This window comes from Seriola dumerili, unplaced genomic scaffold (genome assembly GCF_002260705.1).
Source record: "Seriola dumerili isolate Sdu_G_001 unplaced genomic scaffold, Sdu_1.0 BDQW01000161.1, whole genome shotgun sequence".
NCBI classification, from domain to species: Eukaryota; Metazoa; Chordata; class Actinopteri; order Carangiformes; family Carangidae; genus Seriola; species Seriola dumerili.
In genome coordinates this window covers 3,820,005-3,834,090 of record NW_019174416.1, presented here as the reverse complement: position 1 = coordinate 3,834,090, position 14,086 = coordinate 3,820,005, and the positions used below count along the sequence as shown (strand labels likewise).

The following is a 14,086-nucleotide window of genomic DNA, read 5'->3' as shown; positions in this document are numbered from 1 at the left end:
GAGTATGTAAACATATTCAAAACGGGCTTTAGATACAGCCCAGAGACAATTGCGGAGAGATTTGAGTGAGAAAATTCATGAATTCATGAATCTCGAGAGACGTGGTCATTGAATTCATTTGGTGTCAAAGCAATGAAGAGAGATCCACAGTTCAGTTTGGTTCACCCAGACTGCTGCTGTGCTATGCTGTGTGAGGGGGAGATAAATGTACTTGCTCTTTCATTGATATGGGGAAAAAAATAGGGAGTGAAATAGAGAGGGAGCAGAGCCAGTGACGAAAACAGGTGATCATAAGACGAGGTGAAAAAATGATGAAAACCCAAAAGAGTCAGAAAGAGAAGAAGACGGAGACAGACCGAGCTGTACTGTTTATACCTGAATTATATGCAAACATAGTGGATTTAATGAAAGCACCTGAGCAGAGGGTAGTTTGGAGATGACTTGAATATATGTTGTGCAAAGGTTAAAGTTCAAAGGGAGTGTTTGTGTCTGTAAGAGAGTGAGAATGGAGTTTGTGGGATTGTTGTGTAGCTACTATTATCACACAGACTATTATTACTCTGGCACACACACACACACACACACACGCATGCACGCAAACGCACAGTGCAGCAGTGGAGACTACTAACAAACATCTTCACAAAGCAGGGTTTCCATGGTGATGAGAGGAAGTAGTGTATAAAATGAAGTGAATGTTGCACCGGTGCATACGTACGCACCTTCAGAGGTGAGGATGCTAATGAAGAAAAATCTCTACAGATGCTGATAATGAGATCATCATCTTTTGTAAGATATTTTTTGTGTGTGTGTGTTTTTTTCTTCTTCTCATCTATAAGTCAAACTCTTTCAGTTATACATGAAGATACCAGCCCAGCATCCCTACCTTCGTATTGTACCGATTCTGTAGTTCATGATAAGGGAGACTGGAGCTCATATCAAGTAACAATTCATATATGAGCTTAAAGCTGCTCTAATGAATATTTTTTATATTAATAATGGATCAAAACACTATGTGTAAAGTGAAAAGGGGCCGTTTGTAGTGACAAACCCACAGAGAATTATTACACAACCAGCAGCTCTCCCTCGCTCTCTGCAGCGCTTTATTGTCTTTCAGCTAATTGTTTTGGTTTTACCAGCCTCAGCTTTACTGTTTTGATTCAGTCTTGGCACTCTCATTAACAACTTCTCATTTAACATCTTTGGCTGTTTGAAGCCAAAACAAAAAAAACAAAACAAAAGACCTTCTTTAGCTTATATGGTAACTATAGTTTGTTCGCTATAATCATTAATATTACCCTTACCTTATCCACAATGCAGTTGCTATGTACAGATATAAAACAGGAATGATAAAAACATTTTAAAAGGTTGTCATTGAATGGGATTTTGCAGAATTCTTAATATCACTGTCCTTAATAATAAATAATACTTGTGATTTCTATTGTCAAAGGAAAATAAAAACATCACCAAGAAGAAGAAGAAGAAGAAGAAGAAGAAGAAGAAGAAGAAGAAGAAGAAGAAGAAGAAGAAGAAGAAGAAGAAGAAGATTTTTCTGTGTTTTTTCTAACACACAGATCTGCTCTCTAGTCAACCTGTAACCCCTTATTTAGAGTATTAAAGGGTTTTAGGGTATTACTGTAGAAGTCTTTCTTTTCTCTTTGGCTAAACATCTTATCTCTGTCATCATCCTCATGACCATCAGATAAACTGCCTCATTCCTCAAAAAGAAGATTATTCTTTGACTCTTATTTTGCCGGGATTAAAAACAAAGTGGTTTGTAGCAGATGATACTGTCAAGATTAAAATCCTTTATCTTGACATCTGGAAACTAAACATGTGCATTTTTGCTCTAATAAGTAAACAAAGCCTCTGCAGGCACACTATTACTTCAAACACTGGAATTCATCAACAGGCACATCACGGATGTAAGTATGGTTAGTTTCATATGTTTGAATATATATAAAAAAACAAAACAATTTCCATTTTGCCATTTGAAAGAATGGAACTGAAATAATTGCTTTATCTCATTTAAAATGTGGATGTTAATATTTTTGTTTCATTAAATTTCCACCAGCTATTGTATCTTTTTTTCTTTTTTACTTTTATCGGCTTCCTGTTCATAGTGAGTGAGTGACTGATTTGTCTTACAACATTACCTTTCCTGTGTGACTGTTGAGTCATGACAGGATGACGGGGCACATTGACATTCAACCTCTTAGGGCTTGGTGTTGATTATCAAAAATCAAATTTACACACACACACACCCACACACACACACACACACACACACACACACACATGTCCCATAGCATGTGGCACGTCATTAACGCAGCCATTAGCAGCGCAGTAACGACCTAACAGATATGCCCAAATAGGAGTGTCATGGTCAAACACTTCCCACACCTCCCTGATGACATCTGTTCTTTTGGCTCCCATCTGAGCCACAGGGGCCCTTGCACCTCCTAATGAGGAGACCAAAATAGGTGTAACAAATGTCATCCATCCCTGGGCAAGTTCTACTCCTGCCCAGAGGACAGCAGTCTGGGTTGGACAGGACATGACAGGACATGACACAACACCATGCACTCTGGAGGAGGTCTTGTCACTGAGAGGTGTAGCACTAAGCAGTGAAACACCTCTCATCCATGAATAGAGGCCAAGGTTGACTAGACTGGGAGTCACGCCTCACTGTTGCCTCTAACACTGGGATGCTCCACATGTATCTTCTGAAAAATCAATACTAAAGTTAAAGGCTTTTGGGGATTGCCGAAAAGCCTAATTTGACTGATGAGATTCATAATTTGCCGGGAGATCTGTCAAGGAAGCTGGGATGAGGGAGCTGTACTTGTACACTGCTGACAGGTAGAGAACATATAAACCCCAACCTATGAATAAATGCAGTGTACTTTTACCAATTGACTAAAAATGACCATGCAGTGTATAGTGAGTTAAGATCAATAGGGAGTGTGCACTGGACAGCAATATATGGATCCATCGCAGTACTCATTCAGGAATACAGATATAGCGCATACAGTACATGAATATGCATATATATTATTCCTATATGTTCTTAAATACCAAAGGAAATGAGATATGTAAGAGGTTTATTCTGGGATTTACTGTGAGTTCTCTACTTCTGTATATAGGTTAAGGGGGAGGTATAGACATCCCCACACATGCCTTTATGTCCTGCTTCTTTGTAAGTTTTCCTGTGTGTTCCTTTTTCATTCTATTTTTCCTGTTGTGTTGTTTTTCTGTCTCGTTCAAATCCACTTTGGGACTGGAAAATTTCTGACACTATAACAGATGGCAATGCACACTGCTTACTGCTAATGCTTCATTTTCTTTTAGCTCTGTTTGGTTCCCCTGACAAGAAACCTTAAGTAATCATGATTTGGAATTTTATATTTGAAAGCAAGTATTTTTTTTAAATAGTAAATCATGATGTAAGAGATCTTGAGATTAAGAAATACACCCACTGCATATTTTTTATTTTCCATTGTTGTTGCTATTGTTGTTATTTCTTCTACAAACTCCTTCTGGCTCTAAATCCATATTGCTGATCATACGATAGATTGTGTTTTGTAGTGAAGTCATCGAGTCTTGAATGTGTATTATAAATGATAATTTTATCATATTTTTTCCAGTATTTTTGACAACTGTGGGAGCAAGGAAACAGCTCTGTAGTTTCAAAGAACATGTTGTCTCCAGTTTGATACAACGGCACGACTTTAGACTGGTTACAGACAGACAGTCAATAATATTTTTAACCACAGACATGTCAATTTCAGTCCAGTCTACGGGTTTCTTATTCTTTTTTATAAGTGTCAATCACTTCTTTTACATCTATTCCCTGTATAAATATAGATCCTATAACATATATATCTTTACTTTCCACATCACATCTGCTGTCAGTCTTTGCAGTCTACTCAGCCAAACCAGGATCAACACAAACAAAAAAAATAAAACTCACTGAACTCATCTTCAACCAGGCTGTGTCATTAATTGTTGTGTTATTTTTTTTGGCAGGAAATGGTTAGGGTATCCTGCCTCCCCAGTTTAATTTTTAATGATAGAATTTAATATCGTCCATGTATTTTTAATATTGTTTTTGTTGTCCTCCAGTAGTTTACTGTAGTAGTCATTTTTGCTACTTGTCATTATTCTTGTTAGTTTTTTTTATATCTTATATTTATGTTCGAAATCTTTTGTTCTTTTCTTTAAAAATTCTCAGTATAATAATCTTTTATTCTTATATGTGTAAGTTCTCCCTCAGTTGGCCAAGGTTTTTCAGCATATTTTTGTTCAACCAATTTCATTACTAGTGGACAGTTTCCTTGCTTTACTAGTTTTAATCTTTACTACAATTTGGTTTCATTGGATCTTTTTTAAAGGAATTAATGCATCTTGTGTTTTGTGTCTAATTGTTTTGAATGTTTTGACGTCTTTCTTGGTCCAAAATGCTCCACTGTGTTTGGGGATGAACAGGTTTGTGGACACAGGAATTCAGGGAGAGCCTGGCATGTTGGACAAGACGCATCGAAATTCTGGTCAACAGTTTAACCACCAATGTAACTCACTGTGCAAGGTTAATTAAACTGCAAGTAACCATGGCAACAGCACATCTTCTTCATGCAAGTTTTAACTTACAATAAATGAATGACTTTTAAACAGAAGCTATATTTTTGCCAGTGTGATCATGATTTAGAGTAAGCCTGCCACATTTGTAACCTCAGCACTCCATGACATGGTCACAAAACATTTACTACGCAAACCTTAGAGCTGATGCAGCACTGAATTCCATTTTTTTTTTTTTTTTTTATTGTATTGTTAAGATCCCACAGATTTCTACTATCTTCCCTGAATGACAAAATGTTTGCATGAGGTTTAAGTCTAATATTTCCGCAGACTGCTGCGGCCACTGCACAGCCGGGAAGAAGAGTGCAGTCTGTGCAAATGTAGGATTTAAATCTTGGTTTCACTGTGGGCAAACATTTTGTCGATCCAGGAAGAAAAAAAAACAAACACTTGCTAAAACACCTTTGAAAATGCAGCCTTGTGCTTGCATAGGGGACAATATGTGACTATATCACAGATTAATGTATGGACTGCTGAGGTCACAGATGGTGCAAGATGAAATGATGACGAAAAAAAAAGGTGTGTTCTTGTGTTCTTTTTCTTTGCCTGTGTTAGTTTTGTGTATCAGCAACACATCATCTATTATCACTTGCATATATGTAATTCCTCAATTTTCTCATGCCTCCCATTTCTGAAACACTTTTTTTCACAGAATCTATAGCGTCGTTCGTAAAGCATCTTCATCTGCATGGTAATCCTCTAGTGTAAGTTCATTTACACATCCAGCAACATCAGCTGAAAAGCAAACCATTTTCATTGGTGTCCTTTTTGTCACTACAGCAATGACTGACATACATGTGTAGCTGTAAGAAATGTGGCATACGTCTGCACACAAACACGTACACACACACGTTTAAATTCTGTGGCTGGGGAACATGTTTAATTACAGCCTAGGAAGCAAGTGACTCGGCTGAGAAAGGAAAAAAAAAACCACTTGATAACAGTGACATTTACAATCTGCCTCATTTATCACAAGCTGCCAAAGCAGAGTCAGCGAGGGTCATTACATAGTAAACATAGATTAACTCAACTTTCACAAAATACACACACAACATTGTCTGATAAATGATTTTTAGTCTAAGGAAATTGCAGATGTCAGCACACGTTTCCCTGGACTCTGTCAATTACTAGATTTTTCAAATCGAATTAATCTATTAATTCATTTTAATTTCTATTGTTTGTTGCCCAATATTTGTGTGTGTGAATAAGAGCTAGCATCGGTGCTAAATAGCTGGCACCTTCGGCATGCATTTCCCCCGCCTCTTCCTATTATTTGTCTCATTTGTTACCCAGTGCGTGTGTGTGTGTGTGTACGCATGCACCTGTGCCAACATCAGTGCTAATAGCTAGCACTTTCACTTTCAATACGCAGACATGATTTGACACACTAAGCTGAGGTGTACTCTAAGTTGTGTGGATAATGTTATACAGTGAATCCCAAGTGCTCATCGGGTTCTCATAGATCTGTGCTTAGTGCCACTCATTCTGTTTAGTCCCAAAACAACTATTAATCGCTCTCGCTCATTTTATACAAACATATCCACGCACAGGGAAAAAGAGCTGCTGTGAGTCTGTAAACTGGGCCCTTTCGACATGTACAGTATCCTGAGTGTGTGCCTGCGAGTGCCAAATGCTCAACCAGATGTTACTTTCAATTAAGTTCCCCTTTACAGATCTCCTTGCATGTGTAGGGGCCACACATACAAACCCTTCATGAGCAGTTTCCTGTCCATAAATGAGCGAAATATTGGGATGGGGGTGAGTGGGAGTGCGTCGAGGACCGGAGGAGATGGCTCGAAGTCGGCCCCAGGATATTCTTCAGCGACTCCACTGCTCTATTGCTGCAGCTACGGGATGCTTTAGAGTGTCAGCAGCTGGCAGAGGTGCAGAACGCCAGGCAGAAGACAAAGATAAAGAGGGATCTGAGGAAGAGGGGAGGGGATTGTATTTAATCTCACTGCCATTTATTTTTAATAGCATGCAGCTGCTTTGTTCTCTCTTTGATCATCAGCAGTCCAGGTTGACTGTAACCCAATGGAATGCATGGGCACACAGGCATGTGTGCACACAAAGACGCATATAAACACAAATTCTGTATTTTCTTTTCTTTGATTTTTGCGGATTTTTGAACTCGTTTACACCCAATTTTCAATGACCAATTCCCTATGTGCTGCAGTCACTTCCAGCTGTACTGTTGTCCTGCAGAGGGCTGCGAACAGACACGTGCTGCTACTGTGACACATGACCACTGCAAGCGATAAGCTCCACCAAGAGGCGTGACATGCGCTGGGTACACGCTATGCCCCAAACTCAACCCGCCACTGTGCAGGTGCCCCGACCAAGCAGAAGAAGTCGCTTGTGAAGCAACAAGGACAAGAACCCTCACTGGCTTCCCACCAGTGAAAACAGCCAGTTGCATCTCTTGCTGTGACATCCAGAGGCACCACTACCGGGGATCAGACACGGGGTTCCTGAACTACCTGTGTAACCAATGCATTTGTCTTAAAGGAGAATTCCACTGATGACTCTGTCGGTCTTGGGAAATCATTTTTTGATACTTTTTTTTTTTTTTAACTGTCTGTGTGCAAAGCTGGTGGACTACTCTTATAATAGAACCAAGCCTCCAAATGTTGCTTGTATTGTAAACACTTCCCTCTCTCTTAGTGGTGATTTGATGTGGTCAAGGACTTGATAAATCACATTTATATCCTTGTCAGGCAGGTTCCTCTCATCCTGCCAGAGAGGATTCTCCAAACACTGTCACACAGGAGGCTGTTCTCTCTAGAGGGTTAGGGTTAGTCCCTGGATCTTGCTGAAGAGGACACATTATGAGAGTCTGCTGCTGCTGCTGCTGTTCTCGCAGATACTTGGAAGGCTTCTATCCCCAAAGAATGGAGATAACAGAGGAAGCAGAGGATGCACTTCCAGCATAAAGCCTCCTCCCAGCCACCCCATAGTGCATTTTCCTTGCCATTTGGTCTTGAATAAAGGCAGGGGAGGCAATCATGCAGAGTTTGGCAGAGTTTTTGGACGAAGCAATCCTTGGCTACTGTAGTTATTTGTCACATCAAAGTTGATAGAGTGAAGGGAATGCAGAATGAGATAAACAGCATTACACAATATGTATATGACACATCTTACAGGTTTGAATGGGCTTGTTCTGATATAATCAGAACATATGTGCGTCTATGAAGATGAGAGGTCAAGCCTACAGAGCTAAGATAGTGGGCGAAGGCTGTGTGAAATCGAACACAAAGGCACATAGTGTGCTCGTCATCAAAGCCATAGAGGGGGCCTCAACATAACAAATGTGTGATATGACCACTAAAGCAACAATACATGAACAGCGAGGGTGTGAGAGATGGGGTGGTGGGGGGGTGGTGGTGATGGTGGCGAGAAAGAGAAAGTGGCCATGAAAGGTGTGACCAAAGAGCAAAACAGTACATAAAAGAAAGTGTGAAAAAAAAAGTGAGAGGTGGAAAGATCAGAGACTATCAGAGAGAGACACAGAGACAGAATGAATAGGGACAGTAGATGATGTTGAGTGTTGTCCAGACAGTAAGGCAGGCGGGTGGGTGCTGGATTCTCGGTGTGGTGTTCACCCCCAGGGGCAAAGCAGTGGAAGAGAATGTGGAGGGCCTCATTTAGATTGCTCTGAAAAGGACAAGGCCAAAGCTCCTAGAGAAAGCAGTGGCCGTAATAATGCCTGCTGTCCAGAGGAGGACCTGTGGGGATGACACACCCCTGGGATGTGCTGAATAGAAGCTGCACAGAAGGACTGCGAGAGGGAGACTGGGAGACGTACAGCGTGGGTTCAAAAAAGCCGATTTTGGCTGAGGGATGAAAGACAGGAAACAAACAACAATATGGTGCTGTAGGAGAGTAGGGGATGGTGCGAGTTTACACATTTGTCATATTTTTATTGCTGTCCGTGGATTATCTGTTTAGCAGTTTAGCCCAAATTAACCCAGTGAAAAATAAATATGACGGGAACATGAGACCAGCTCTTCCAATTTTATGTGCAAAATAAAGCAAATGAATGTGTGTGAGTGTGTAATATTTTTGGTTCTATGTCAATGAGGCTGCTACCTTATTGGGATCACTGATGTATTCTAATATGTTGCTTTGTGGTGTTAAATAGTGAACACTTTTAATGAGCTTTCCAGGCTGCTGCATGTTATGGTGAGGAAAGAATGTGTTATTTGGCTGTGCTTATCCAAGCAGACTAGATAATAAGTGTGTAATGGGGAAACAGTGGAGCTGAGATCCAAACGAAAGCAGGGGGTCTGTTAGAGAACACAACTGAACCCACTTTGTCAAAATCTGCAAGGAGCCATTTGGTATAGCTAGTGTTCAAACGCTGAAAGAAAAAAAAAAAAAAAAAACAAGCCTGAAATTAAAAAGGATTTGCTTGAAACTTGCACATGTTAAGATAGCATCTTCAGCCTGGTATAGTTACGTTCTTTGAAACAGGGATTTCGACATTATACAACAATATACTGTACAATACAACAGTGCTTTCTTTTGTCTCTCAATGGCGGCCAGATAATGAGACTGAATTACCATTAAGTTTCATCTCATTTATTCATCCTTGATGCAGTCTGTGCAGCAGCTCTACTTGTCACTGTTTTCTGTTTGTATCTTTAATGAATGTGAGCAGATACCTTACGTAGAAAGATGATGTCCCACTTCTTAATCCCGCTCACTAAGCTCTGACTGGTCGATTGTATCTCTGACTGAGGGAAACAGCTGTCACAACCACCTGGTTTTGACCTCTGGATGACATTTAACTGTACATAAGTCAGAGGTACAATTTCTGTCTCTTTCATGCAGATGTATGGTCAGCAAATATTAAAAAAAAATGTATAGCACACAATAGAGACAAAGATGTTACAGTATCTTTTTCTGAAACTGGATGCAAGTGCAAGTGCAAGTGCAAATGCAAGCACAAACCAAATATGTTGGATGTAGGAGGAATACATTACCAGCATACAGACTTGGGGCGGGCCTAAACGGAGGTCAATAACATCAGCTCATTTTAAAGCAGCACACAGTTGCCTGATGGGCTGGGAGGTAGGTCCACAGAAAATACTTCTTGCCAGGGAGGAACAGAGCCACTAAACATAAATATACAACGCCCCAAAAGGACTCCCAACACTCCAGATATGGTTCTGAAGGGAGATGATGTTCCTTTTTAAGTTGGATTTACGCCTCAGGAAACACTGAAGTTCCAGTGGTGCTTTTCATGCGTAATGATGTGCACTAAGTAAGTTATTTTAGAAGTCAATGATATCTTTCGAGTCAGACTGCAGTAAGCTACAACACAACTTCTGTGCACGCGCAGTGATACAGTGAGAACGCCACTATTTGCTTAAGCTTTTACATGAAAGCAACATCTGTTATACACCTGTTTGTATACCGGTAAGCATGATTCGGACAACTGAAAAAAAGTCTTCACGTCCTTGGAGTTGTGCTCCAAGACGTCACCCATGATCTTTTATTTCACTCAGAACACAACCTGAGGACATCTGCTACACACCTAATAATTTGCACTGAATAACTCAGATCAAAAGATTTTTCAAAAATTCCAAAAGCAGCCAAGAGAAAAACTGACTTGTGAATATGTGTGAATATGTGCATTGTGCATGTGCAGAATGAAAGAAGTGTAAGCAACAAAAATAATGAAAATCTTGAAGCTTTCTCCAAGTACTACAGGTGAGTCAGTAAGCTACTGAGGAATAGGACTTTGTGTGATTATAACTGCATGTTTCAGTGCCCAGGCCCCACCTGTGCATTACTCACACCTCTTTGTCTCACACATGAATATAATGTGTAAGGGCAAGTCAATATGCATTAGCACACCACAGACCTGCAAATTGCCTGTGCCACACATAACCATTTAAGCAAAAATTACAGTCTGAGAATAGTTTCGGATGACCTCAAAACTCCTCAGCAAGAAGCAGAGAAGCTATGATGGCTCGCCCAACCAAAAAGAATAACATCATTATAATTTAATCAAAGATAATCACATTTTCTAGTGTGGCCCCATCAGCGCATGAATTACTAATAACACAGGTCAGTTCAGATATCAAACCTCTCCTTCAAAACATTGTTGATTATTCAGTAAAACAACAAGGACATTATCTGGATTCAGTCTCCCTCATGTCCTGTTTTAGTGGTTCCTGGTGAAGAAAATAAAGTTTCTGTCTACTTGTACCATCTTGCCTGTAAACTACAAGCTGTTCAAAAGAAGAATTTATTGTCTCAATCCCTCACTCTCATGTATTAGTTATAAATAAAAATATCTGGTTGAGAGATGAAGAGAACTGTTTATCTGCTGCTTCTCTCGCTGCGTCGTTCTCACTCTAACTCCTTTGCTTTTCTTTCTCCCTCCTTCCAGCACTACTCCTCCTCCCGTGGTGTCACAGTCCATATGGTGCTGCAACACTGTTGGTCTCCTGTGGCCACACTTCCCACGATGCATCTGTGGCTCTGGGCTTTTGAAGGGAGCTGATAGGCTGAGAGGACTGTGGTATCGACCAGCTATCGCCCGGTGTGAGGTCAGCTCAGTGCAGCAGTGGAGTGTGTCCGAACAGCACACACCACTGACTTCCAGTCTTTCATCCGTCGTGCCAATCAATCCTCTATTTTCTATGGTTACCTTTGCCTCCGTACTACAAAGTATGCTTTTCTATTGTATTCTTTTCTTTAAAAAAACATTTTTCCAGTTCCATAACACATTTTCTTCTTTAAGCTACTGTCACATTGATCCATTTCTCTTATTTCTTGAAACCATGCACAGTTAGACATAAAACCTTGAGAGGAGGTCTGCCTTTTCAAGCTATAATGAAGATGTTCCATTTGGAAAATGCCATCAAGGACTTTCAAACACATTTATTTATTTATTTATTTCTTAGGGGGATTTTTAGTGTTATTCTACTGTCTTCTGCATTGTTGTGTTGCATTGCACTGAGCTCTCGCCCTCTCCTGTCTGTGTCCATGCAGAGAAAACAGAGCTTAGCACAGATCAATCCCATTGAATCTGACTCCTTTCACCAGCCAGGGATCGATACCGCCTGTTTCATGTCCCTCCGCAACATACACACATGCACACACATGCACACGCACAGTTTAAAGACATGCCTATGTGAACAGGCCCACCCCTTTAGAGATGACCTATCGGCCTATCGGCTAACTTGCTCACCGGGGGATACAGAAGTTCATTATGACAGGCTCACCAGTGCTAAAGGTCTGCTTTGGTCCTCTGCTGCAAAGTGCAGCATTTACACCATCTGATTACATTAACAGCTTGCCTGACAAGAAAGCACACAGTGGCTAAAAGTAGTATGCAGCTGGAAAACATTTACATGTGCAACAATGTGACTGATGGATGTGTGATACCAGATGTTTAGGTAATATTAGAATCACATAACAGGACTGGAAGGGCCCTATTTGGCTACGCCTGGCTCAACCGTATGTGCAGGGTTTAGAGAGCTGAAATTATTGGTAACATTTTGACAGGAAATTGCCACGACCTTGAGTTTTTAGTTTTGCTTTTTAGATTCAATTTGCAGCCTTCAGTATCTGTTACATGTAGACAGTATGAAATACTTATTTTAACAGAACCATACAACATCTCATGAACTCCTTTTTTTGAAACCTGCAAAACCATCTCAGCCATGATTAATAATACTGTCCCAAATGTTTTATGCAAATTAACTAACTATAAATAGTTTGACATTTTGGGAAAATATGCTTACTCGATTCCTTGCCGAGAATTAGATGAGAAGATTGATACCATTTTCATGTCTGTACAGTTAATATGAGGCTACCACCAGCAGCTGTTTAGCTCAGCACAATCACTGGTCTGAGGGGAAGGTTGCTAATATGGAAAAGCAGGGGGAAACAGCTCGCCTAGTTAAAAAAAAAAAAGAAGACAAAACCACAACAAGTAGCCTATAAACTTCAGTTTTTGTATGAAGTATAATTGACGTTAAGATGTGTCGGTAAAGCAGATTTTTTTTACCCTTTAAAAAGAGCCATGCTAGCTGATTCTCCCTGGTTTCCGTCTTTGTTCTGAGCCAAGCTAACAGGCTGTAGCCACATAGTTGTCATACAGAAGTACACATAAACCACTAACTGACGTAGCACAAATTCTTAGCTGACAACCCATTGGAACACTTCAACTTTTTTGTTTTCACACATTTCTGTGCTGAGTAAACAAACAAGCTATTGTGTATTAATTAGTGAGGTGTATTCCATTAGCTAGCTGTTAAACCCTGTTTCTAGTTATGCTAGGCTAAGGTAATCAGCTTCTGGCTGTAGTTTAAATTACTGTACAGACATGAGGCCTGTGTCCATATTCTAATCTAACTCTCTGCTAGCAAGTGAATAAACATGTTTCCCAAAGTGATGGACTATTCCTTTAAGGTCATAAAATGCACTTTATTTTCCAGTGTCTCCAGTCCAGCACAGTATGGATTGAGCCCAAAACTATTGTATAATAAAATATTCGAAAATATTCAAACTCACCTTGCCTCGAGTACTCATCCGCCTCGTGGTGAACCAGGTCAGTCACACAGCCGCCGTAGTGCAGCCTCTGCTCGTGGTCGAAGGCCTTGAGCGTCTCGCTGGAGCTGTAGGACTTCTGCGTTGGCACACGACATTCATCTGCATCCAGGGAAGAGGTGTTGTACTGGGAGTCTTTGGAGCAACGGCCTCTGGTCAGGGAACGGTGCCTACGATCCTTCAGATCCATGGTGGCGGGGAGGGTGGGGAAGCAGGGAGGAGAGATGTAAGCTGCGGAGAAGGCGGTGGAAGAGGAGGAAGAGGAGGAGGTGGTGGTGGGGGGAGATGGAAGGGCCTCCTAGCGGGCCTCCGTTATGTCAATCTCCACTTCAGTCACCTGGAAAACAGAGATAGAGAGAGGGAGAGAGATGGAGAGAGCAGAAAAGACAGCGAAAGGTTGGTATAAAATTAATGGATGCACTGCTGTGACTCACTCTTGCTTTGCACTCCCCAGAGAATCTACAGGGAAAGTTAGGTAAGAAGGAGCGCGGAGAATGGACATTAGAGCAGGCAAATATGTAACACATCAGAGTATTGATGCGAGATAAGTAAGGCTATTGTGGGGAGAAACAGAGCTGCCAGCGCTGTGGTCCACAGAGATAGTCAACCATCGACCAGGCTGATGAAAAATGGTCAGCCAGCATTTAAATCTATGACATAAACACAGAGAGTGACTCAAACACGGTCCAGTCATACTAAACTGATGTCAGCGACGCATGAATACTGACACACAAAAGGAAAACAATGATGACAAGTGGGGGGCAGATAATACAGAAAGATGGGAAGAAAAAAAAAAGGGGGGGGTGTAAAGCTGAATGATGGGAAAAGAGACAAAATCTAGATTGGAAAAAGGTAAAGGGCGAGAGGGAAAGGAAAGCAGCCG

General features: G+C 40.8%; 1 protein-coding gene across 1 annotated transcript in view; it reads right to left on the bottom strand.

Annotated features, from left to right (window-relative positions):
- Nucleotides 1-13,393, bottom strand: part of tenm2 (teneurin transmembrane protein 2) — a 166,764-nt gene extending 153,371 nt beyond the window's left edge. Inside the window, exon 1 of the mRNA XM_022751724.1 lies at nucleotides 13,168-13,393. Within this exon, the coding sequence (XP_022607445.1) occupies nucleotides 13,168-13,393 (226 nt within the window). The remainder of the gene's footprint in view (nucleotides 1-13,167) is intronic.
- Nucleotides 13,394-14,086: the final 693 nt, after the last annotated feature.